Below are 25,912 nucleotides of genomic sequence, written 5' to 3'. Positions count from 1 at the left end.
CTGTCTTTTTTAATTTTAACATTTTTATGCTGCCAATCTATCCTATGCTGTGACTTTGAACAGCTTACAAGTTATAAAACAAGTAACAAAATTAAAAACATTAAAACTTCACAGATTAAAATACAGTTAAAAATCAGTAGTGGGATTGAGCCGGTTCGCACCGGTTTGGGCAAACCGGTTTGAAGGACCCGCTGGTTCTGCCCACCACACCCCCTCCTACACCAACCTGTCCCTCCCAGGAGTCTCCACATGGCCCCTTTTGGATTCCAGGTAAATGCAGGGGCCGTGCGGAGGGTCTAGGAGGGCAAAAATCGGACCTTCCGGAAGTCTGAAAACAGGCCTGTTTCCGGCTTCCGGAGGGTCTCCTGAACCCAAGGAAGGCTGTTTTTGCCCTCCTGGAGGCTCAGGGAAGCCTCCAGAGTCTCCGGTGAAAAATGAGCCTACCGGAAGTCCGGAAACGGGCCTGTTTTCAGCTTCTGGAGGGCCTCCCGAGCCCAGGGGAGGCCGTTTTGCCCTCCTGGAGTCTTGGAAGCCTCCAGAGCCTGGGGAGGGTGAAAACTCCCCTGCCCACCATGGTGCAGATGGCCAAGTAGGCCACACATACTATAACCATGCCCACCAGCAACCGGGCGGAGAACCGGTTGCTAACATTTTAGAATCCCACCACTGTTAAAAACCATACTGAAACCGCGGTTTTTCCTTGAGCAAACAATAAGAGAGCAAAGAGTTACAGAGATGCTGTAATTGAGTATCCCTTTTGGCCTTGTTCATCTTAGCAGTTACGTTAATTTTGTGTTTTGATTGCCAAGAATAATAGCACGTCATGTATATCAAGACAATAATTCTTGTAAAAGCATGAAGGGGAAAAAAAGGGTTGCATGATATTGAGATAAACAGTTGGCCGTAAAGAGTGATCCTCTCGTATGCTCCAACTTGTATCTGAACAAAAATATTTGGTCATGACCAAAAAGGGAATATTGGGTGGGTCTATGAAAATGTAGATGTAATTGTTAATTCTCCCTGTCTCCAAGAAGGGAAATAAGTGGAGACATCAGCACAACTGATGCCTTTGGGAAGACTAAAGAGTAAGACACTCCCTGGTACTCCCACAGAGCATCAGTTAATTTCCTTCAGATTCTTTGGATGGGAGAAAAACCACTCTTTCTCATAGAAAATTAAAGAAGATTAAAATTATGGCGGTTAGAGGCAAAGGTCAATGGGAGAAAGAGAACAAGGCACTGGAGAGGAGAGGATTGGGCTTCACCGTAATTGGATTTGTGGAGATTTATACATGTAGTTAATGAAGAAGGAAACCTTGCATTCATCTGCTTTTGGTTTTAATTTTGGGGTGATTTAATTCTACGTTTCAGAGTCAGCAGGGAAAGTAGAAGGAAAGAAGCAGTGTTTCATCATGGTGACCTAAGCCCACAGTCTTTTGCATATGTGTTATGGCAACGTTTCTCAACCTTGGCAACTTTAAGAGGCATGGATTTCAACTCCCAGAATAGCCCAGGCGGCAAAGCTGGAGAATTCTGGAGTTGAAGTCCACCCCTCTTAAAGCTGCTAAGGTTTGAAGAACACCGTGTGATGATGTTGTACACATGTGCACAAAGTTTGAACCAACACAGCTAATGTTGTCATTTTCATAAAAGGAAAATGATCCCAGAGATGTTCATGCTGTGGCTTTTAATTCTTCCTTCGGTCGACAAAAATTTAATCATCTTCTCCTCTTTCTTCTCAACTCTCTCATGACAGATATTGATGAGTGCTCCCTCTCCAACCTCTGTGTTTTGGGAACTTGTCACAATCTTCCTGGCCTCTTCCGATGTCAGTGCAATACAGGATATGAACTGGACAGAAGTGGTGGGAACTGCACAGGTAACTTAATAGTTTGGCCAATTTAATAACCGTCTTAACTTTGGTATAATCAGTGCTCCTATAAGCCACCAAAAACAAGTTTCCACTATTTCAGGAAAAATGGCTGAGCAGCTAAAGTTGACTTTTGCATTTAAATACATTTCTGAAACCTTAAAAAATGGAGTTTGGCTTTTAGTAGGACTTTAGTTATTTAGTTAATTTGACCAAATAGGGCATTGCCCAGATGTTTCTTGGGCACTTGCAGCCACTTCCCAAGTAAGTTTTCCTAGTTATTTTTTTTTTTTAGTATTTCTTACAGTCACCCAACTCCGATATGTTTACTTTCTTAAAATCCATTTTTGGCTTTTTGCCTATTGTATATTACTTTACTTTCTTTACATTTTTTTTAAAATCCAAAGAAAGTAAAACTCACCAAGTGTCAAATTAAGCTTGCTGTTCTAAAAGTCTCTAATATCCATAAAGTAGTTACACTGAACATTTCCGCTTGGGATTATAACGCGAGTTTAGCTAGCTTAGTGTCCTTGTTAAATGAGCACTAGGGTCTTTTGCTGACTTGAAGGTTAATGTTGCCTTTTTTCCCCCACTACGCAGATATCAATGAATGTGCAGATCCCACGGTGTGTATCAGTGGCACTTGCCTCAACACCGAAGGCAGTTATAGCTGTGAATGTCCCCCAGATTTTGAACTGAACCCAACTCATGTTGGCTGCGTTGGTAAGTAATGTTGTGGTAAGCTGCTATGTTCGATAAGGGAGGAAGGAATAGGAGCATCAATTAACATGCTTGATGTAAAAACAACAAAGCTAATCACAGGTGGGAAGCGGGTGGATGGGTCTATCAGGTGCGTAAGGGCCAAATTGATTAACATTGTATAAAGGCAGGTATCTCTTTAATGGCTTTTACATTCTGACAATGTTAGCAGTGACTAACGAAAGCTCAGTGAGCAATATATTTTAAAAGTTCTGGATATCATAATGTCTGTTTCTTTTATATACAATAGCAGTTAGACTTATATACCGCTTCATAGGGCTTTCAGCCCTCTCTAAGCGGTTTACAGAGTCAGCATATCGCCCCCACAGTCTGGGTCCTCATTTCACCCACCTCGGAAGGATGGAAGGCTGAGTCAACCTTGAGCCGGTGAGATTAGAACCGCTGAACTGCAGATAACAGTCAGCTGAAGTGGCCTGCAGTACTGCACCCTAACCACTGTGCCACCTCGGCTCTTCATACATGCATACATACATACATACATACATACGTGTGTGTGTGTGTTGCATTTGTGCTGATAAATAAATAAATAAATAAATAAATAAATAAATTTCTGTCGTGATGGTCTCTTGTGACGAGCCGATAGACAGAGAAAGGAAGCAGTCTGCTTCCTCCCATATTTGGGCATACCAAGGGTTGTGACACTAAATACATACCTACTTCCCTGGCTCAGCTGATAAGGAGGAGAACCTTGTGGCTTAGTGGTTAACACAACTGCTTAATATGTAATACAGCACAGGTTCAAATCCCAGTAAGGGTATGGCTAGCTGATGAGAGCTAAATAGCTTGAAATAGATCTATACTAGTCTCCCTTTATTTATTTATTTATCAGCACAAATGCAACACAAATGTAACAAAGGCAACAGTAAAAATAATGGCTTTCTGTCGTGATGGTCTCTTGTGACACGCCGATAGACAGAGAAAGGAAGCAGCCTGCTTCCTGCCATATTTGGGCATACCAGGGGTTGTGACACTACATACATACATACATACATACATACATACATACATACATACACCTGATAATTGGTAATTTAAAACATTTGCCATTGATGATGTTTGAACATGTGCTACTTTCCTACTTTAGATACACGCTCTGGCTTCTGTTATTTGGAAATTAAACCTCGAGGAGATAATGGTGATACAGCTTGCAGTAATGAAATTGGCATCGGGGTTTCCAAGGCTTCTTGCTGTTGTTCCCTTGGTAAAGCTTGGGGCATTCCTTGTGAACAGTGTCCAGCTGTGAATTCAAGTAAGTGAGATGGAAAAGGGCAAAATTATGCCTGATTTTTGCTTTCAACTGCTTGCTTCCTAAGAGACAGAATATAACCAGGATTACAGGGAGGTAGTTTATTTATAGAAGAACTATCAGGCACAATAAATCGGGAAACAAGGTTGTTCAAATGACTACAGGTTGATTGTATGCTATGCTTCTCTATAAAAATCTGAACTACTAACGGTCAAACAAATTGGTGGTAGATAAGAGTCAATGGAATTCAAGGAGGACTTGATTTAGATATCTTGTGGGCACAAAGGGACTTGAGGCTAATGATACGTTTGTCCCCTCCCTTGAGCTCAGCTTGGTCATCTCCTACAATGTTGACTTTAAAAAAAAATGCATTTGAAAATAAGAATGGCAAATTTAATTTGGGAGCATGAAGTAAATTGAACTGAGGATGTGTGCCTATCTAGTGAATGTGTTATATGGGGGAAATACTTGTTTTCATTCAGGGAATCTTCGATTTGAAGGGTTTGGGATTGGAAGAAGCATGCAGAAAGGAGAAAAAGATTGTAATGGCTTGTTCTGACCTAGGCTTCCCCCAAAAGCACGTGGCAGATTTCTGGTCCCTACAAAACCCTTTTTATTAAACGAATGTGGATTCCTTTCATTCACATTCAGCAAGGCCTGGCAAACAGTCTTTCAAAGGAATATTTGGGACTACAGACCTCATCTATCTTGGAAAGCTGCCATGTAAATATTTTCCAAATGAGGTACTGTGCAAGGAAAGACTGGGCACAGAGTCTCTGAGATTCACGGACAGATCTTCACACTCTTGAAACGAATGAACCAGCGAACAAATTGTTTCCTGTAAAAGCCCACTCCCCTTTTTTCGCTTCTCTTTTATTTCCTATGGGAGGGGCCATTCACCGCCCACCTGTGGCTTTACTCCCAAGTCGACCCTGATTTCTGAGCTGTTCTTTTCTTCTGGCAGCTCTGTGCATGCGCACACTGGGAACAGGCTCCAGCTGTTCCTCTGCCTCACTCTGTCCGCGGGCCACAACATGGGTCTAACTTTTCTTGCAAAGCAAAAATGCCGGATTAATAATGTTGGTTTCCCCTTTCAGCTGATTACAAGCGGTTATGTCCAGGAGGAGAAGGATTTCGACCCAATCCTATTACAGTCATTTTGGAAGGTGAGCCTGCTTTGTGTGTTCCTTCTCTCGACACCCTACTATTACATCAATTGTTCTTAGTCAAGCTTTATTGGTTTGAGGTTCTAACAAAATGCTGTGTCTTATTTTATCTGGACAGATATTGATGAGTGTCAAGAACTGCCTGGACTTTGTCAAGGAGGAAAATGCATCAATACATTTGGTAGCTTTCAGTGCCTGTGTCCATCTGGGTACTATTTGAATGAAGATACACGAGTATGTGATGGTCAGTGAATCACAAATGTGTTGTGTATCCCTCCCTCCCTCCCTCCCTCCCTCATGCTCTATTCCTCCTTCCCTTCCTTCCTTCCTCCTTCCCTTCCTTTCTTCCTCATGCTCTATTCCTCCCTCCCTCCCTTTCTTAGGTTTAGGTTTATTAGATTTATATGCCGCCCTTCTCCCAAGGACTCAGGGTGGCATACAACATTAAAAGAGCCGAGGTGGCACAGTGGTTAAATGCAGCACTGCAGGCTACTTCAGCTGACTGCAGTTCTGCAGTTCGGCGGTTCAAATCTCACCAGCTCAAGGTTGACTCAGCCTTCCATCCTTCCGAGGTGGGTAAAATGAGGACCCGGATTGTTGGGGGCGATATGCTGGCTCTGTAAACCGCTTAGAGAGGGCTGAAAGCCCTATGAAGCGGTATATAAGTCTAACTGCTATTGCTATTGCTAAAAGAAACACATAATACAAAAGTTTTAAAAAAATTAAATAGAATATCCCAAACCCAATTAAAATTGGCAATGACATTTTTAAAAAAATCAAATTAAAATTAACAGTGATCAATAATTTATTTTGTTTTGTTCAGGCTATGCTGGCTTGCCGGAAAAGCCAACTTTTTAGGGAGCATTGGAAGGACCGGAGGTCGGGGATTATATGAAGCTCCGGGGGCAGCTCATTCCAGAGGGAAGGTGCTCCCACAGAGAAGGCTCTCCCCCTGGGGGTTGCTAGCCGACACTGTCTGGCTGATGGCACCCTGAGGAGGCCAACTCTGTGGGATCGTACTGGACGATGGGAGGCTTCCTTTGTCCATCTATCCATTCATTCATCCATTCATCCCTTCTCTCCTTCCTTCCTTCTTCATACTCTATTCCTCCCTCCCTCCCTCATGCTCTATTCCTCCCTCCTCCTTCCTTCTTTCCTTCATTCCTTCCTTTCTTCCTTCCTCATGATCTATTCTTCCCTCCCCCTTCCTTCTTTCTTTCCTTCCTTCCTCCTTTCCTTTCTTCCTCATGCTCTATTCCTCCCTCCCTTCCTTTGCCCATCTATCCATTTATTCATCCATTCATCTCTTTTCTCCTTCCTACCTTCCTCATGCTCTATTCCTCCCTCCCTCCCCCTTCCCTCATTCTTTCCTTCCTTCCTTCCTTCCTCATGCTCTATTCCTCCCTCCCACCCTCCCTTCCTTCGTTGTTGGTCTGAACTACCAGTTTTGTATTTTCCTTACAGATGTTGATGAATGTGCCAACATTGGTATCTGTGGTCCTGGGACCTGCTACAACACCATTGGAAATTTCACTTGTATTTGTCCTCCGGATTATCTGCAAGTCAACGGTGGAAATAATTGTATGGGTAAGGTTGCTTCTATTTCTTTTTCCAGATTAAGAAGTTGTTTGCTGTTTTTATTTAATCTGATCAAAGAGTGGAGGGAACAAAATCCTTCTGGAACGAATCATGTTGCTTCCCTAACTTTCTTTGGAGCAGAGAGAGGCAGGAAAGCTGGGTAGGTTTCTTTTTAATCTACGCATAGCTCAGGTAAAATCATGTTGTTTTAGGAATCCAGCCATTTATCCCCCAAATAGTGAGAATGACTGAAAAATTGACTCCAGGATTTATGGTAAGGACTCTTGCAGGTTGGAAATTTCTTGGGCACCATTTTTGTGCACATGCAAATTGCTGGCTGCCATGTTTGTGTGTGTACAAAGATGCAATCAGGGCAGCACCTGTGTTTTGTAAAGTCAAATGTGTGAAAATCGCATCTTGTTGATATATATATGTGTGTGTGTGTGTGTGTGTGTGTGTGTGTGTTTATTTGTGCTGATAAATAAATAAAGGGAGACTAGTATAGATCTATTTCAAGCTATTTAGCTCTCATCAGCTAGCCATACCCTTACTGGGATTTGAACCTGGGCTATATGGCATACTAGGCACACCAGGCAGAGATCTTAGCCATTAGGCCACAGGCTCTTATCCGTTATCAGCTGAAGCCAGCTGATATATATATATATATATTTGGGCATACCAGGGGTTGTGACTTTATATATATATATATATATATATATATAGATAGATAGATAGATAGATAGATAGATAGATAGATAGATAGATAGATAGATAGATAGATAGATAGATAGGGAGGGAGGGAGGGAGGGAGGGAGGGGGAGGGAGAGAGATATTGAGATTTTACAACCCCCGGTATGCCCAAATATGGTCCTTCGGCTCGTCACAAGAGACCATCCAGGCAGAAACCCAATATTTTTACTGTTGCCTTTTTGTTACATTTTGTTGTATTTGTGCTGATAAATAAATAAATAAAGGGAGACTAGTATAGATCTATTTCAAGCTATTTAGCTCTCATCAGCTAGCCATACCCTTACTGGGATTTGAACTAAATGAGATGAGAGCTAAATAGCTTGAAATAGATCTATACTAGTCTCCCTTTATTTATTTATTTATCAGCACAAATTATATATATATATATATATATATATATATATATATATATATATATATATATATATATATATATATATATATATATATATATATATATATATATATATATTTGTTTTTACATTAAAACAGTGCAGTACCACGAAGTCGGAGTGACCACACAATCACATTATATAAAAATAATCTCATCCATTAACTATAAGCCTACTTAATCTACCCTTCTGTCCAATCACATTATTTACAGTTTGTTCCAGTCTTGTCACCTTGTCTTATACCAATGATAAAGTCTGTTCCATGCTTCAAAGTATTCCGATTCCCCTTTATTTTTTTAGTTCAAGAGTGAGCCTATCTGCGCAGGCCAATTTTTTTCTGAATATATCTAACTCTGATGGCGTATTTTCTTTTGGTGGAAATTGCATCTTGTGTAACTCAGGAAAGTCCTTGCATTAAGGAAGCGCAGTCAATGGAGTAGGCTGCTTGAGGGCTCCTTGGTGCTCTCTGAGCGTGCTTGTTTTCTTGCAGACGTTTCATTACACAAACTAGCTAACGTCATCAGTGCTAGCAAGGAGTAGACAGTTTCCAATGGGATCTCTAGAACAGGTTGACTTGTCAACCAAATCCTTGACTTAAGCCATTGGGGGCCTGACTTCATTGCTGCGCAAGATTAAGTGAATCGTGCCTGACTTTATGACTCTTTTGCCATGGTTGTTAAGTGAATTAGATGGTCATTAAGCAAATCCACTTCCCCCTTGACTTTGCTTGTTGGAAGCCAAGGTCACAGACAGGGATCACGTTGACCCCAGGATGCTGCCACAGTCATAAGTATGTGGACCGGTTTAAGTCATCTTTTGAAGGGCCATTGTGAACTTTGCTAAATGAACAGTGGGTCAGTCAAGGATTATCTGTAATTCTCATGAGAGAAATTAAAATGCAAATAATGGACCTTGTTTTCTATATCTATTTAAAAAGAAAACAAAGGCTCTCTCCCAGCTTATATCATGGTTATTAATGTAGCATCATCAGAATCATCTGGTAATTTTCAGTAGAACTGGGCAATCTTTTGTGGCTTAGTTGGGTGCAGTGAATAATGTTCTTGGTTCTAAGAAGAATTGTTGTTGTTAGTTGCGAAGTCATGTCCAACCCATCGTGACCCCATGGACAACCTTCATCCAGGCTTCCTGTCCTATCCTCTGAAGTCCATTTAAGCTAACGCCGACTGCTTGGGTGACTCCATCCAGCCATCACATTCTCTGCCGTCCCCTTCTTCTTTTGCCCTCAATTTTTCCCAGCATGAGGCTCTTCTCCAGGGAATCCTTCCTTCTCATTAGGTGGCCAAAGTATTAGAGTTTCCATCTTCAGGATCCGCCCTTCTAAAGAGCAGTCAGGGTTGATCTCCACTAGGACTGACCGGTTTGATTCCCGTGCAGTCCAAGGGACTCACAGGAGTCTCCTCCAGCCCCCTAGGAAGAGTTAAGTTCCCTAATTTTGTCACTGAGATGTGGTGCATAGGTAGAAAGGAATTCATTCAAGATACAAAACCTTTGTTATTTCAGGATTTACCTTTCGATTCAGGGCATGTTGTTTCAGCCTTACCCTTTCTGCTTATTTTTTTTTTTTTTGAAATTCCAAACTCAAATGAACTCAACATGCAGAAGCAAAGCTAAGCCAAAAAACATGTGGCATCCTCTTCCAATATTTTTCCAGAAGGATATGAAATCATAAATGGAGCAAGGTTTGAAAGGAATGGCTGACGGACACACTTGCGCCTGTGTTCTTCTGCCAAGGTTTTGAGGCCCCCTGGAGAACATGTTCCACATTTCATGATTAGGAAACCCAGTGACATTCGTGGGATTTTGGATGGTTCTGCAAGCAACACATTTTTCCATCAGTGATGATGTAACTTTACAGTCGTCGTTAAATTTGCAGCCCTGACAGTAGTGGATTGCAACAGCTTCCCTTGAACAGAAAAATGAGTCAAAGAGAAGAGGTGGCTTCAAAGATAGGACTGACTCATAAAGATTGTCTCCAAAGGAAGGCTCAACCTGTTCTGACCGAGGCTTCCCAAGAACATGAAGCAAACTCCTGGTCCCAACAAAACCCACTTTTATTAATTGGCTGTGAATTCTGCTCATTCACATCCAGCAAAGTCTTTCGAGGGAGGATTTAGACCTTATGTGGCTTGGAGAGCTGACTGGCCAATATCTGCAGAACTTGGCAAGGAGTCTCGGAGAATCACGAACCAATTAAGCCAACAATCGTCTCCTGCAAACTCCACTCCCCTTTCGCTCCTCTTTTATTTCCTCTGTGGGGGGGGCATTCATCGTCCACCTGTGGCCTTATTCCCAAGTCGACCCCTGTTCTTTAGCTGTTCTCTTTGTCTGGCAACTCTGCGCATGCGCACACTGGGAACAGGCTCCAGCGGTTTGTCTGCCTCACTGATGTCTGACTCTGAAGGCAGCTGATAACTGGCATACGGCTCTGGCCCCCTCTCTGCCTCCGACACAAAGCCCTCATCAGAGCCTTCCCCAGACTCCAGGACTGGCCCAGGTTCCTCCCCAACCTCCTCACTGTCCGAATCTGCTGCCAGATCTGCTGGTCACTGGCGGGCCACAACACAACCAAGATTCTTGATGTTGGAAAAAGAAAACTGGAGTACCAACGCCATCCGTCCTTTTCCTAAAAATTAATTCTGCATACAGCGTCCTGAAATTAAGCCAACTGCAATTATGGAAGAACATTGTTCTGTGTGGGTTTTTTGCCTTTGGTTGCATGGGAAGTGCAGGGCTGGGTGGGAGAGGTTGCATAAAGGATCTTCCTCAGCAGATTGTATCCCAAGAGTCCTCGACTTACAACAGTTCATTTAGTGACCGTTTAAAGTTACAACAGCACTGGGGGAAAAATGACTTGGGATCACTTTTCACACTTGTGACCATTGCAGCATCCCGGTGGTCACGTGATTTACACTTGGATGCTTGACCACTGACTCATATCTATGTCGGTTGCCATGTCCCAGGTCACGTGGTCCCCTTTCATGAGTGAGGGAGGAAGGAAGGAAAGAAAGAAAGAGAAAGGAAAGAAAGAAAAAGAAATAAAAAGAGGAAGGGAGGAAAGAAAAGGAAAGTAAGAGGAAGGAAGAAAAGAAAGAAAGAAAAAAAGAAAAAAAGAGGAAGGAAGGAAATAAAGAGGAAGAAATGAAACAGGAAAGAAGGAAGGAAGGAAAGAAAGGAAAGAATGAAAGGGGGAGGAAAGAAAGAAAGGGAAGGAAAGCAGGAAGCAAAGAAAGAAGGAGGAAGAAGGAAGAAGGAAGGAAAGAAAGGAAAGAAAGAGGAAGGAAGGAAAGAAAGAGGAAGGAAGGAAAGAGAAGAGAAGGAAAGAAAAAAGAAAGAAGGAAAGAGGGAGGGAGGAAAGAAAGAGAAAAAGGAAAGCAGGAAAGAAAGAAAGAAAAAGAGGAAGGAAAGAAAGAGAAAAGAAGGAAGGAAGGAAAGGAAAGAGGGAGGAAGGAAAGAAAGAAAGAGAGAGAGAGAGAAAAAGGAAAGCAGGAAGGAAGAAAAGAAAGAAAGAGAAAGGAAGAAAAGAAAAAGAAAGAAAAAGGCAGGCAGGCAGGCAGCAGGATAAGAGACTTTGTGGTGATGAGGATTGATGATGAGGAGGATGGACCTGGTGCCAGGCCACTAATATGCTTCTCCCTTGTTGCAGATGTGAGGAGAAGCCTCTGCTACAGGAACTACAATGTTGACAATCAAACCTGCGATGGGGAGCTGCTGTTTAACATGACCAAAAAAATGTGCTGCTGTTCTTACAACATTGGACGTGCCTGGAACAGGCCTTGCGAACAATGCCCCATCCCAAGCACTGGTTCGTACTGGGCATATTGGTCTCTTAAAAAAAAAAAAGATATTGCAGAGCAGGAACCGAATAACGATTTTATTATACAGACAATAAATAGATGCCTTTGAGAAGTAAGAGTTGGCTGGAGAGGGAGCATTGTTATTTCATTGAATTTCTTTATATATATATACATTCACATGGAGTTCTTCCCCTCTCTTTTTTTTTATCATTTTATTTTATTTTTTAAATAAATTATTTATTTATTTATTTCCAAAACAAACATGTTGTAAAAAGTATATCAGCTGGTTGCAAAAAGCTTTTGTGCATCTCTTCCACTGTCATCAAATATAATTCATATTAATTCAAATGTCTTAACTCAAATATTTACTATATTAACATCATCATACCTCCACTTTTATTTGACTACAGTTATTTAAACACCCTTCATCCTTAAATATACCAAGATTCAATCCATAACCGCATGCTGGCATTTCATTTACTTATTTATAAAATCCTCCATTAACATTAAGTCCTCATATCCTGTTTTAGCTAAACATCCATAATATTTAATACCAAAGATTTCTAATCCTCCATGTATATAATTTATTATCATTATCCTTTCTTTATTAATTATATCCTATATCATAGCATTTCCCCCATATTAGTTAAAATTTAACTGTATATATAGTTTTGATTTTTTATGATAATTATTATTGTTATTAATAATCTTTATATATAATCCAAAAATATTTCTAACCTTCCCTTCTCATGTCCAATTATTACTTGTCATATCAACTCAACATTGTATACATTACTATCATTATCAATTTTTATTTAACTATACCTATTACCAATGGATTTAACTAAGTTTAGCTAATTTTGAATTATACTCTTCCATCTATCAACCTGTATCTCTCCAATAACAGAACAACCTTATATCTGCTGCCATTTTTTAAATCATTTTAGATGAGTTTTCAAGTCTCTGTGGAAGTCAAACGCCTGGTTTCGTTATCGACATCTTTACAGGACGGCCCGTTGGTGAGCTGCATTCGAACGAGATTTATTTTTTAATCCTCGTGGAGGGAAGGGAGAAATCATTTTTGCCTTTTCCCCTGGAAGTTCTGAAGGCGAAACAATGCAGTAGGACTCAGCCCATTGCCAGTCCCAAGCCTTCTCCTTCTGGTTCCTCCTAGCTGGGCATCTTATGATTCCCCTGGTTTGGGATGAAAAATTAGAGGATGTTGTAAACAACTCCCAACCCCAGCAGAGGTGGAAAGATTCTGCCAATCGGGTCAGGGGTGGGTGGGTGGGTGGGTGAGGAAAGCTAGGCGTCTTTGCTTTTTAATGCCTAAGATTTTTATCTTAACCTTTCTCATCGGTTCCTGAGGGCATTGTGTTGGGAGGCGAGGGTGGGAAGGCGTTTTGTTTGTGTGCCCTTTGACAGAGGGGGGGGGGCAGAGAAGCAGGAGACGGAATATTTTTTCACACAGTAAAAGTGGGGAAACGGTTCACAAAACTCAACCCTGGTGGGAAAACCGAGGAATTCGTGGGAACGAAGCCAATGGGATTCTTAGACAGAATTCCCTTCTGTCTCCCCACTCCATTTTTTAATTGAGTCTTTATTGATTAGACCTTGGGCCATATCAAAGTATAAAGTTCCAGAAACAAATTATGACTAAAATTTGATAAAAAGCAATATAAAATGGAATTTGATAAAATACAATTTAAAACGGAATGGGATTAAAAAAGAACGCAGAGAAGAGCAACAAAGATGATTAGAGGACTGGAGGGAAAACCATATGAAGAACGGTTGCAGGAACTGGGTATGTCTAGTTTAATGAAAAGAAGGACTAGGGGGAGACATGATAGCAGTCTTCCAATATCTCAGGGGCTGCCATGAAGAAGAGGGAGTCAAACTATTCTCCAAGGCACCTGAGAACAAGAAGCAATGGGTGGAAACTAATCAAGGAGAGAAGCAACTTAGAACTGAGGAGAAATTTCCTGACAGTCACAACAATTAATCAGTGGAACAACTTGCCTCCAGAAGTTGTGAATGCTCCAACACTTGAAGTCTTTTACAAGATGTTGGATAACCATTTGTCTGAAATGGTATAAGGTTTCCTGTCTAGGCAGGGGGTTGGACTAGAAGACCTCCAAGATCCCTTCCAACTCTGTTATTCTCTCTCTATAATATAATACAATGTAAAATGAAATTGGAATAACATACAGTCTAAAATGAAATTGGAATAGAATACAATAATTTAAGATATAGATAAAATATGATAAAATAATATTTTGGTGTCACCCCTGCAATCTAGAGCCGAGGTGGTGCAGTGGTTAAATGCAGCACTGCAGGCTACTTCAGCTGACTGCAGTTCTGCAGTTCGGCTGTTCAAATCTCACCGGCTCAAGGTTGACTCAGCCTTCCATCCTTCCGAGGTGGGTAAAATGAGGACCCGGAGTGTTGTTGGGGGCAATATGCTGACTCTGTAAACCGCTTAGAGAGGGCTGAAAGTCCTATGAAGCGGTATATAAGTCTAACTGCTATTGCTATTGCTATCTACCCTTTTTATTATTATTCAAATAAAGAGCAAGGCCAAACTAGCCCACAATAAAGGAGACAGCACTTGTAGTGGTGCTTAAGGGAGATCTTTTGAGAGATCATTTGGGACTTAACAAGGCAGATAAAACTCGATGATTTTTAAAAAATAAAAAAAATAAAAAATTAGATTTTTTTAAAAAAAAATCAGATTTTTTAAATTTTAATTGGATTTTTTTTTTAATTTTTGTCAAAAAATCTAAAGAGTTTTCTATTGGGGATACATTCGTAATTTAGTTTTATTCCGCATGAAAAGGAGCTTAGTTATGTAGCATATGAAGCTGTATATTCTGCCATATTGGGGCTGTCGGTGAGTCAACAGGAGGTCAGAGGAAGAGCCGCTACGGGACAGAGATGACAGCTGCTCTTTAAAAATTATGATTTAAATCGAGTTGATTTAAATCAAGCCTTTTTACTTGTGATTTAAATCGCTGATTCAAATCCACCCCGGGGGCTTCATTAGGTAGAAGTCTTGTTCTGAATGTTGGCACCTCTGCTGTCTCTTGTTGCAGATATTGATGAGTGTCGGGAGATCCCAGGGGTATGTGAGAATGGGATTTGCATAAACCTGGTTGGCAGTTTCCGATGTGAATGTGCGGGCGGCTTCTTTTACAACGACAAGTTATTGATCTGTGAAGGTAAGTTGCTTCTGCACAGAATCGCTCTTCTGACCTAGGTTTCCCCAGCAGCACGAAGCCGAGTCCTCGTCCCGATAAACCCCTTTTATTTAATTGACAGTGAATTCCTCTCCAGCAAAGTCTTTCCTCTCCCACAGACTTTCAAGATGGTTCACCATTACCGAACTTTATCAAGCTTGGAGAGTGACCAGGCCGATATCTTTCAGATGCCGCAATACTTGGCAAGAACGCAGGAGTGAACTAATTGTCTCCTGCAAACTCCACTCCCCTTTCGCTCCTCTTTTATTCCCTGTGGGCCAGGGAAGGTGGATGGCCATTCACCATACACCTGTCACTTTACTCCCAAGTCGACCCTTGTTCCTTAGCTGTTCCTTTCATCTGGGAACTCTGCGCATGAGCACACTGGGAACAGGCTCCAGCTGTTCGTCTGACTCACTGATGTCTGACTCTGAAGGCAGCTGATAAGTGTCAGATGGCCCTGGCCCCCTCTCTGCCTCTGACACAGAGCCCTCATCACAGCCTTCCCCAGACTCCAGGACTGGCCCAGGTTCCTCCCCAACCTCCTCACTGTCCGAATCTTCTGCCAGCTCTGCTGGCGGGCCATAACAATAATTTGCAGTGGGTAGAGAAAGAAATAACACTGCTTGCAACCAAAAAGGTGGGATTCTCAGGGCATCCTTAATCAGCTCGATTTTGGAAACCACATCTTTGGTCTTAGCGCCCCATTTATCAGTAAGTTCTATTGCTATTGCTATAATTTTGAGAAGTTGCTTTTTTCAACATGGTCGTAACTTCAGACTGTCATTAAATGAATGGTTGTATGTTGAGGACTATCAGTACATTAAGGGCAAGATCTTTTTGATTCTTCTGAATCCCTTTTGTTGGTCGAAGAGAGATGCTGCTGTCTACTTGTCCTATTATACGTAAGGAAGGCACAGATGTCTATGACTACAATATAGTGCAAACTGTCACTTTCATTCCCACTGTCACTTTCATGACACCCTTGCTAATGTTTCTGGGCTGTGTTTTGCATTCGGTTTATAGCAAAGTTCATTAAAATCCACCTCTTCCCGGGACTTTATAGGAGAAATTCTCCTTTAGCAGCTGCGCAGTATGCCTGCTTTAATACTTCTGCAAATTTGAAGCCTCCTTTCTGAAATGAATCTGAAATAACACACAGCCTTCATCTCTAATACCAATTATCAATTCTAAGACCTTTCTTTAAAAAAAAAAACCAACTTCCAATAGATATTGATGAATGCCAGAATGGACCAGTTTGTCAACAAAATGCGGATTGCGTGAATACACAAGGGAGCTACCGCTGTGATTGTAAACCTGGTTATCGATTTACATCTGTTGGACGATGTGTTGGTAAGTACTAATACTATTTGGACAACACTGTAAAATATGTAAGCATGCTAAGTGATTGGTGGAATAGGGATACTTAAAAAATATATACACAGGCACAGCAGCTGCATTAAATCTCTCTTTTTTTAAAAAAAATGCAATGCCATGTTGTTTTGACCTTGAATCCATAAATTGTTTTTTTTTCCACTCACGAAGATGCCAAAGGAACTTTGCAATGTTTATATTTTCTTAGACCGAAAAATTCAGTCACAACCAAGCCAAAGAGAATGCACAGTCTTTCTTCAACACAACAGATGCCAGGTTTTTTTTGCTAAGTGTAGAGTACCCAGTTTTAAGCATATAAACATACTGTAGTAAATTTTTTTTTATCTTCGCAGCAATGTGAGCAGCTGATTTAAACCAGCAATCTCAAAGTGTTTCAGTACTATATATTTCAAAATCTAGTTTCCTTATTTGTTTTAAAGGGCAAATTTAGTTTCATAGCTATCCCTCTTTCTCTGTCTCTGCTTGTAGGAACCCAAAGTAACTAGCAGCAATTGAGCATCAACCAAATGTCATAACAATCGTGAACATTCCCCATAATTGAACTCAATTTAGAATTCATTGGCCGCCTATTCATAAGGAACTCTGTCATTATCATTATTATTGATTTAATCTTCAGTTCAATTCACAGTCTGTGACTGGTAAAATTGAACAGTTCAAGTCCTAACTTAGGACCTAAGCGCTGTTAAGGTACTGTCTAATTATATAGGAAGTTCCAAGTAGGGTGTATTTTTGAAAAGTCAGGATATTCAGGTCCAATAAGTTCGAAATTTCCATGTATCTAGGCAGCCCTTTGAGTATTGCTGCAAGGGCTCCTATTACTATTGGTTATTGTTAGTTGTGAAGTCATGTCCAACCCATTGCGACCCCATGGACAACGTTCCTCCAGGCCTTCCCGTCCTCTACCATCCTCTGGAGTCCACTTAAGCTCATGACTGCTGACTGCTGACTGCTTCAGTGACTCCATCCAGCCACCTCCCTCTCTGCCTTCCCCTTCTTCTTTTGCCCTCCATCGTTCCCAACATGAGACTCTTCTCCAGGGAGTCCTTCCTTCTCATTAGGTGGGCAAAGTATTTGAGTTTCATCTGCAGGATCTGGCCTTCTAAAGAGCAGTCAAGGTTGATCTCCTCTAGGACTGACCAGTTTGATCGCTTTGCGATCCCAAGGGACTTGTAGGAGTCTTCTCCAGCACCAGAGTTCAAAGACCTCAATTCCTTGGCGCTCAGCCTTTCTTGTGATCCAACTTCCACAGCCATCCATTGCAACTGGGAAAACCATAGCTTTGACTAGACACAGTTTTCTTGGCAGGGTGATGTCTCTGCTTTTTAGTATACTGTCTAGATTTGCCATTGCTATTGATTTGCCATTACTATTTGTACAACCATTGATTTCTTCCTCCATAATCGCTTAAGTTCAATTTGTAAATCACAATATTATTTTTTTCTAGCTGTTTCTCCTCAATTAAGCTTTCTATGATTAGGTGCCAAATTCTTCTACTTCAACTCGTCATAATTTTCTCCAAAATTTAAAGCTAATGTAGTACTTTGTGTTCCTGTTGAGAAATAAGTTAGCAAAATTTTCATGTTTTGAAAGATGGAACTGTTTTGTTTTTCCACCTGTTTTTCCCCCAACCATTCTCTTGCTGAAAAATTCTAAAATGTTTAAGCTTTCTATGATTACAGATCGCAATGAGTGTCTAGAGATTCCCAATATTTGTAGCCATGGTGATTGCTTAGACCGTGAAGGGGGTTATTCATGTCGTTGCCACACGGGATTCAAAACCAATGAAGATGAAACGATGTGTTTGGGTATGTATGTGTTTATATTTTTAGCCTTGTGAATAACAGAAAGCCAATGTTTATTGTGGGTCATTTTACAGGTGTGATGTGGATAGCTGTAGCTTCTACGTGATCCTATTTAAATGATCCAAGGAGGACAACTATGACAATTTTATGACTTGAGGACTTCAAATCCCAGAACATGGCTGGCTCAGGAATTCTGGGAGTTGAAGTCCACAAGTTGTAACGTTGACATAGTTGCCCCACCCTGCTTTATAAGCTGTATCTAAATCCATGCCTTGGGTGAGAATGAGACAATGAACTCATTGTCTGGTATTTTGGTTTATTGAATAGTTGTTGGCTTTTCCAGACTTCTTTTTGACTATGCAATTCTTTGATTTAACTGGTTGTAAATTTTTATATTTTGTAACTTACCCAGAGCTGCGACAGATACATTCATAAACAAATAAATTTGATATTCCCCTTAAACTTCTCAGACAGAAAAAAGAACGAATAGTCACTCCCCAAAAACTAAATGTCTGCAAAAGAATTACGAATGCTTTTCATGTTTCTTCCAGGCCAGTGTTTTCATGCATTTTAGACTTGTTCAAATCCCTTCAGCACAGTTTTAATCACATGTTTAAGGTTGTAGCTTTCATTGTGAGAAAGCTCACTTCTGTTTGGGATTCTGGTTAATCCAATTTCTCTCTCTCTCTCTCTCTCTCCTCTCTCTCTCTCTCTCTCCTCTCTCTCTCTCTCTCTCTCTCTCTCTCTCTCTCCCTCCCTCCCTCCCTCCCTCCCTCCCTCCCTCTCTCCCTCCCTCTCTCTCTCTCTCTCTCTCTCTCATTACAGTAGGGATGGGTGCATCTTTCTGTACAAATTATGAATAGCATAGGACATTTATTCGTTTGTTTTGCAAAACCATATTTCTAACTTTCAAGATTGGGTCTGATTTAACCAATGCGTCCGCCTTCATTTTACCTTGATTCATGCTAGTGAACTGATCTGTATTTCTTCTGCGTTGTCAACGATATGCATGTGTCTCATTCTGAATTTCTTACTCTGTTCACAGATATTAATGAATGCGACAGAGATCCCTGTGGAAATGGCACCTGTAGAAATACAATTGGCTCTTTCAACTGCCGTTGTCATATCGGATTCATCCTATCTCACAACAATGACTGCATAGGTAAGGAAACCTTTCAGTTGTGCAAGGTTGTGTACATTTATTAGTTGACCATTTAACAATCATACGCTGGTGTGTGTGTGTGTGTGTGCAGTGATGAAATTCAATTTTTTTTACCACCAGTTCTGTGGGCGTGGCTTGATGGGCATGGTGTGGCTTGGTGGGCGTGGCAGGGGAAGGATACTGCAAAAATCTCCATTCCCATCCCACTCTGGGGTCAGCCAGAGGTGGCATTTGCCAGTTCTCTGAACTACTCAAAATTTCCGCTACTGGTTCTCCAGAACCTGTCAGAACCTGCTGGATTTCACCTCTGGGTGAGTGGGGGTGGGGGTTTAGTATAGACTAATGATTGCAAATCTATGGCACCTAATAGCAATAGCAGTTAGGCTTATATACCGCTTCATAGGGCTTTCAGCCCTCTCTAAGCGGTTTACAGAGTCAGCATATCGGCCCCAACAATCCGGGTCCTCATTTTACCCATCTCGGAAGGATGGAAGGCTGAGTCAACCTTGAGCCGGTGAGATTTGAACAGCCGAACTGCAGAACTGCAGTCAGCTGAAGTAGCCTGCAGTGCTGCATTTAACCACTGCGCCATCTTGGCTACATGTGCCAGAGGTGGTACGCAGAGCCCTCTCTGTGAGCAAGTGCACTGTCGCCAGTTACTCTTCTGGACAGCTGCTCTTTGAGGGCGCCAGAGCATTGGGAAATGCCCTGAAAATTGCACAAAAATGGCATAAAAATGCCCCCAAAAACGGTCTGAAAGCGACTTGGAAAATGATCTGGAAATGGCCTGAAAAACAGGCACGTGCCCTGGTCAGCTGGCCTTTGGATCTTCAGCACTCTGGAGTGCGCACATGCAGGCATGTTCCAATTTGAGCACTCAGTTGTGGAAAGGCCGTTGTGGCTTGTAATTCTTATTTGCTTCTCTTTTTAACTATCTGTCCTTTCCTTACCTCTTTCTTTTTTTCTCGCCCCTCCCCTCCTTTTAGATGTTGATGAATGTGCCTCTGGAAATGGACATACGTGCAGAAATGGCCAATGTGTTAACACAGTTGGGTCTTTCTTATGCCTTTGCAACGAGGGCTATGAGATGTCGCCTGATAGAAGGATTTGCATTGGTATGTCGTGGAAATTAATCAAAGTGTTTGCCACATTTCATTTTAAATGGCTGATGGATCCATATGTCATATTGAAGAAGGTGTAGATGTTCTACAGAAAGAGCTCATTTGGGAATATAAATGCCTTCTAAGTACAAGTATCAGGGGCTGCCACAAAGAAGAGGGAGTCAAACTATTCTCCAAAGCACTTGAAGGCAGGACAAGAAGCCATGGGTGGAAACTAACCAAGGAGAGAAACAACTTAGAACCAAGGAGAATTTCCTGACAGCTAGAACATTAATCAGTGGAACAACTTGCCTCCAGAAGTTGTGAATGCCCCAACACTGGAAGTTTTTAAGAAGATGTTGGATATCCATTTGTCTGAAGTGATGTAGAGTTTCCTGCCTAAGCAGGGCGTTGGACTAGAAGACCTCCAAGATCCCTTCCAACTCTGTTATTCTAATTCTAATTCTATATCAGAGTATTTTCCCTACAAAGAAAATCATTTTTGAACTTTACAGTCATCTCACAGATTAGAATCTTTATTTACTAATGTTTTAGTATCACAATTGGAATTTAAGACATACGTAAACATCTTTCTTTTCCAGCAAAAAAATATTTACAGGAAGAAAATACACAGTATTGCAGTATTGTATATTGTATACAGTTGCTTTTTCATCTGCCTATAAATTAGTGAGAAGCACCCATTTTTAAAGCCTTTGCATAAGCTTCATTTCATCTAGTTTGTTGATGAATTCATACTTATGACAAAACAAATTGGAATTTTTAGGGATATAGACAACAGTGCATCAGGAGAAGTGATGTTCTATTTAAGACCCAAAACTACATCAAACGTTTTGTTAGTTGCATTGCAATTCTTTATTGTTAAATCTTTTCTTGCCTATGAGGTTTTTTTAAGTTTTTCTCCTTGTTTTTGTTTTTAAAAAAAATCAGTGTAAACTTTGCTAACAAAAAGAGTAGCCTGGAAACAGACAAGAGTAATAAGAACTCATGATTGTTTTATGTTTATTTTCTTACAGATATCAATGAGTGCGCATTAGATTCTGGTAAATGTGCTCCTGGTACATGTCAAAATCTGGATGGGGCTTACAGGTGTATTTGTCCCCCTGGATATGCCTTGGAAGAGGACAAGTGTATTGGTACGCAATGGGGGGCCAAAAAGTCAGAGAGTAAAAAAGTAGGACTAATAATAATAATAATAATAATAATAATAATAATAATAATAATAATAATAATCACCCCTTGTTCTAATCTTATAGTAAGCAACATTGGTCCCTTCTGGCCAACAAAATCCCCACCATCTGGCCAAATGAGGCTCATTAAGAATCAGTGTGTTGATCTTTTCCTGATATCTGCAGTGTTCATATAGTGTTGGTTCATAGTCGGCAACTTTAAACACTCAAAGAGCCATTTGGACCCATTTCCCACAGAAAAGAAAACACCAGGAGCCACAAAGGTCCTAACCGGAAGCTCCCATTCAATTCTGGAGCTGACCAGAAGTCTAGTTCCCCACCATAGAGTCTCCTCCTAGCGTGGCATCATTTTTCCTCTACCTGTCCTAACTGAAAGCCCTATCAATTGTGGAGTCGACCAGAAATCCCGCCCCTTGCCATAGAGTCTCCTCCTGGCACGCTGTACTTCCACCCCTCTCTGCCCAAACCAGACAGTCCTCTCAAATTGTGGCACCTGCCGGCAACAGGAAGCCACATCAGAGGGATGAAAGAGCTACATGCAGCTGCAGAGCCGTAGGTTTGCTGACCCTGGTTTAGATCCAGCGTGCACGTTTTTTTAAGTAGTTCAAAAAAGTCCAGTTGCCTTTTGAAAAAGCACCTTTGTGACAGTTATGACCTTACGTAGATGACTGAGAATCTCCAAAGACATATATTGGAAACATTCCCATGATTTCCCCATGATTTCCCCACTGTTCAGAGGAGGGGTGTCAAACTCAATTTCATTGAGGGCCTCATCAGGATTGTGTTTCACCTTGGGGGGGTTGGGGCTGGCGGTGTAGCCAGGGTGGGTATGGCCAGCTCGACATCACTCATGTCGGGTAAGTGTCAGCGAAAACGGGCTCCTGAACTCCATTTCCAGCTGCAATGGACTCCTGCATCCCTCTGCCAGAAAAAAGAGAGCCAGGGAGGGCCAACTCTCCTGAGCTCTGTTTTCACTGGCAGAGGCACCATGGGCCGGTCCTTTGTTGTTTCCAGGGACGCCCCGCAGGCCAGATCTAAGCACCCCATGGGCCAGATCCCGCCCCCCGGTTGTTGAGTTTGACACCTCTTGTCCAGAGTATCAGAAACGTGAGACTCAACTATGAAGAAATGGCCACCCATTAAGTGAACGGGATTCCTTCCTAATTTTAAATCAGGACCCTGTGTTGATAGGACAGGAATGGTGGAGAAAGCAGTTGCTGGCTTTGCAAACTGTTCCTTATTCTGTTTATAATTCTAAGTATACTTTCCTTACAGATATTGATGAATGTAAAGAAGAAACAAATGTCTGTGTCTTGGGCACCTGTAGTAACACGGAAGGTAGTTTTACTTGCTTATGTCCTGAAGGTTTCATAGTGACCTCTAATGGGCGAAGATGCCAAGGTAAGAGTCTTTCTTATTTCGTGTAGATGCTAAATTGATGTTGTCAACTGTAAATTACAGCGGTAGATTCCTTATGCATCTCAGTAATCACCTGTGGGACCAGTGGTTTCCATGGTTTAATTTATTTATTTAATCAATTTATTATGGTCACTCAACCAAGCAAATTGTGACTCTAGGTCAGGTGTCGGTAGCCTTAAACACTCAAAGAGCCACAAAGGTCCTAACCGGAAGCCCCCCATTCAATTCCTGGAGCTGACCGGAAGTCCAGTTTCCCCACCATAGAATCTCCTCCTAGCACAGTGTCCTTTTTCCTCTACCTGTCCTAACCGAAAGCCTTATCAATTGTGGAGCTGACAGGAAAACCCGTCCCTTGCCATAGAGTCTTCTCCTGGCATGTCCTGCTTTCCCTCCCAAAACTGGAAGCTCCTCTCAAATTTGTGGTGCTGACTGGCGAGAGGGAGCCGCATCAGAGGGATGAAAGAGCCACATCCGGCTCCAGAGCCACGGATTGCTGACCCCTGTTCTAGGTGGCTAACTAGGATTGAAACTGAACACAAACCCAGCAGGATGATGACCATTTCAAAAAGATAGCGTAAACTGTCTGGCCAAGCTTATTTTTCAGACAAGTGCTAAACATGATTAGTCAAAAGGTGGTTTCACTCAATCCAGGGGAATTCATTCTGCGTAAATGCAGAGAGTTTGTACCCTGCATCTCGTTGCCAAGAGTACTAACTACATATTGAGTACTGAGTGTAACAGCTGGAGATCTAGGCAGAGTTCAATCTACAAATCATTAAGTGGTTCACTCTACTGAATCCCTTTGCCTTTTTTTAGTGAAGAAACAATGGCTCTTTCTAGGATTTTGGGCTGGTGACTCCGCTTTAACCTTCTGGCAATGTCTTCTCACTTCCTCTCACAGATAATATAATTAATTATGCTAAAGAGGGAGTTTATCAGAATTCCCAAAACCACTTTGTGGTTTGGCCTTGCTTACTTGGGTCGAAGGGAAAAAGAAAAGGAATGTTTTGTGGTGTAATTTTGTAACTGAGTAAATTAGATAGATCACCTCCTTGTGGTTTTATCCCTTCCTATTGAACAGCTCTGAAGGAAGTCCTTTAAATGAATTCCATGAGAATTTAATTTAGGAGTCCCCTTTCCCCTTTATCTGGGCGTCAGTCATTATTTTATGCTTTAAAACTTTCTGATCTATTGCTTAGAAGTATTGGAGAGCAATTCATATAATCTGAGTGGTGCTTTATATACTTGCAATAAAAAACAATAATCCTAAATCATTCTGTTATTACTGCTGTTATGGTTCCTCATTTCTTTCTTTCTTGCCATTTTGGAAATACTGGTTGCCAACTGAAAAATATGATAGCAGCTTTAAGATAATTAAGGATTTTGAATGAGGTTGTCTTGGCAAAAAAATATTTTGCCTTTCAGCAAATCTTCTAAACTTAATTGAGTCCAACTTTCAGAAAGCAATTGTAAAATAAGGAATTCATTTGAAATCCCCCTGCTATAATTCTTCATTCTGCAATTCTTTACATAACCTATAAAATTCTTAATTTTTTCCCCTGTTATATTCACAAAGAGGCAAATTCTCACACATTTCCAACTCAGATTCCCCAAATTATCTATTTCTACCAAGACACTGAAGCTGCCTCACAATTGGCTTTACAGCTTGCATCATTCTTGCCCAATAACTGGGCAATATTCGTAGCTCAATGTGCTGGATGACCATAAAATCCCTTATGCTGTGATCCACCCCAAAGTTCTAGGTCAAATAATAAATAAATGAAGGAATGTAGAGTTGGCTTTGGGGAAGGAATGCGCAAGCTGTTCAGGGATGACTTGAAGAGAAAAATTCACAGTTTTTTGGTAGAGAAAGAAGGAAGAGTGAGAATGTCCCTGCCTTTGATTTTGTTTAGATGGGACAGAGAGAAAATTGGATGGACCTTCAAGGTTCTTGTTCTCCCTTAATAAATAAAGAACATTCTTGGAGTCCTCTGTTGGGCTTTTATCTTGATCTGACCTGCCTTAAAAGGATGACATCAACCACCATTCATGACACATTGGAAATCTGGAAGAGCACAGAAATAATAGTCTCTCTCTAGTTCTTCAAAGCCAATTCTCAGTTATTGGTTAGTCGTGGTGGATTCTGGCTTCTTTTACTGCTGGTTCACTCAGGGATGCACTTTGGGGGGGGGCGCAACGCGCGCATGCACAGAAGTAAAAAAATTGCTCATACGCAGAAGCAAAAAACAAGATGGAACCAGTTTGGGCATGTGGCCTGCCGAGTTACTACCTACTTGGCTGAACCGGTCCAAACCAGTAGGGACCCACCTCTGTGGTTGGTTAGTTGTCCAGGAATTTTTTTAAGAGATGTGGGGGGGGGGATAGAGGGTAAAATTAACCAGAAACTCTCCCCCCCCATATTATAGAGCATCAGGAAATGAATGATCTATATGTTGTGTAAAATAATAAGTGAGAACTTAAGCTTGGAAGCTTATATCAAGTATGTTAACTCTAGCAAAATTGGAACCAGAATTTAATTGGAAACTGTGCGCAGTTCCAGCTGTTGGGGATTAGTGGTTATAGCATTGGAATGTGACAATTAAACAGAATAATATAGTTGATTCATTTATTGAAAGCAGAATAGCGAGGCAAATATTTTATGATTGTTAAATTGAATTATCTCTCCCCAGAGTCTTAATTTAGGACATTTACTGAAAAGGCAGATATGTGGTTAGTCTTGGGAGTTTGTTGGAGATGTACACTTAAATGTGGTAGATAAGGAATCCTGGGGTTAGTTTCACCCTTTCCTAAGACTTGATCTGGGGTGGTGATTAATAGAATGCAGTAAATCCTTTAAAATGCCAAAGTTTGTAGTTTTAAATTTAAGAATGGAGTTGAGGACCTCAGAGCATTCAAGGAATGCTTTCCGTAAGATGCCGAAGGTCAGAAATTCACAATAAGAAAACTTCTGTTCTCTCCTTCAACCTACAGAGT

General features: G+C 41.3%; 1 protein-coding gene across 1 annotated transcript in view; it reads left to right on the top strand.

The window, feature by feature from the left end:
- FBN1 (fibrillin 1) overlaps positions 1-25,912 on the top strand; it is a 229,298-nt gene that overhangs the window by 129,674 nt on the left and 73,712 nt on the right. Inside the window, exons 34-48 of the mRNA XM_032232926.1 lie at positions 1,756-1,878; positions 2,470-2,592; positions 3,734-3,898; positions 4,993-5,061; positions 5,180-5,305; positions 6,526-6,648; positions 11,446-11,604; positions 12,544-12,615; positions 14,689-14,814; positions 16,063-16,185; positions 17,907-18,032; positions 19,075-19,191; positions 20,178-20,306; positions 21,326-21,445; positions 22,775-22,900. Of these exons, the coding sequence (XP_032088817.1) occupies positions 1,756-1,878; positions 2,470-2,592; positions 3,734-3,898; positions 4,993-5,061; positions 5,180-5,305; positions 6,526-6,648; positions 11,446-11,604; positions 12,544-12,615; positions 14,689-14,814; positions 16,063-16,185; positions 17,907-18,032; positions 19,075-19,191; positions 20,178-20,306; positions 21,326-21,445; positions 22,775-22,900 (1,827 nt within the window). The remainder of the gene's footprint in view (positions 1-1,755; positions 1,879-2,469; positions 2,593-3,733; positions 3,899-4,992; positions 5,062-5,179; positions 5,306-6,525; positions 6,649-11,445; positions 11,605-12,543; positions 12,616-14,688; positions 14,815-16,062; positions 16,186-17,906; positions 18,033-19,074; positions 19,192-20,177; positions 20,307-21,325; positions 21,446-22,774; positions 22,901-25,912) is intronic.

This window comes from Thamnophis elegans, chromosome 16, assembly GCF_009769535.1.
Source record: "Thamnophis elegans isolate rThaEle1 chromosome 16, rThaEle1.pri, whole genome shotgun sequence".
NCBI lineage: Eukaryota > Metazoa > Chordata > Lepidosauria > Squamata > Colubridae > Thamnophis > Thamnophis elegans.
The sequence above is the reverse complement of the archived record's forward strand: the minus strand, read 5'-3'. Positions and strand labels throughout refer to the sequence as shown.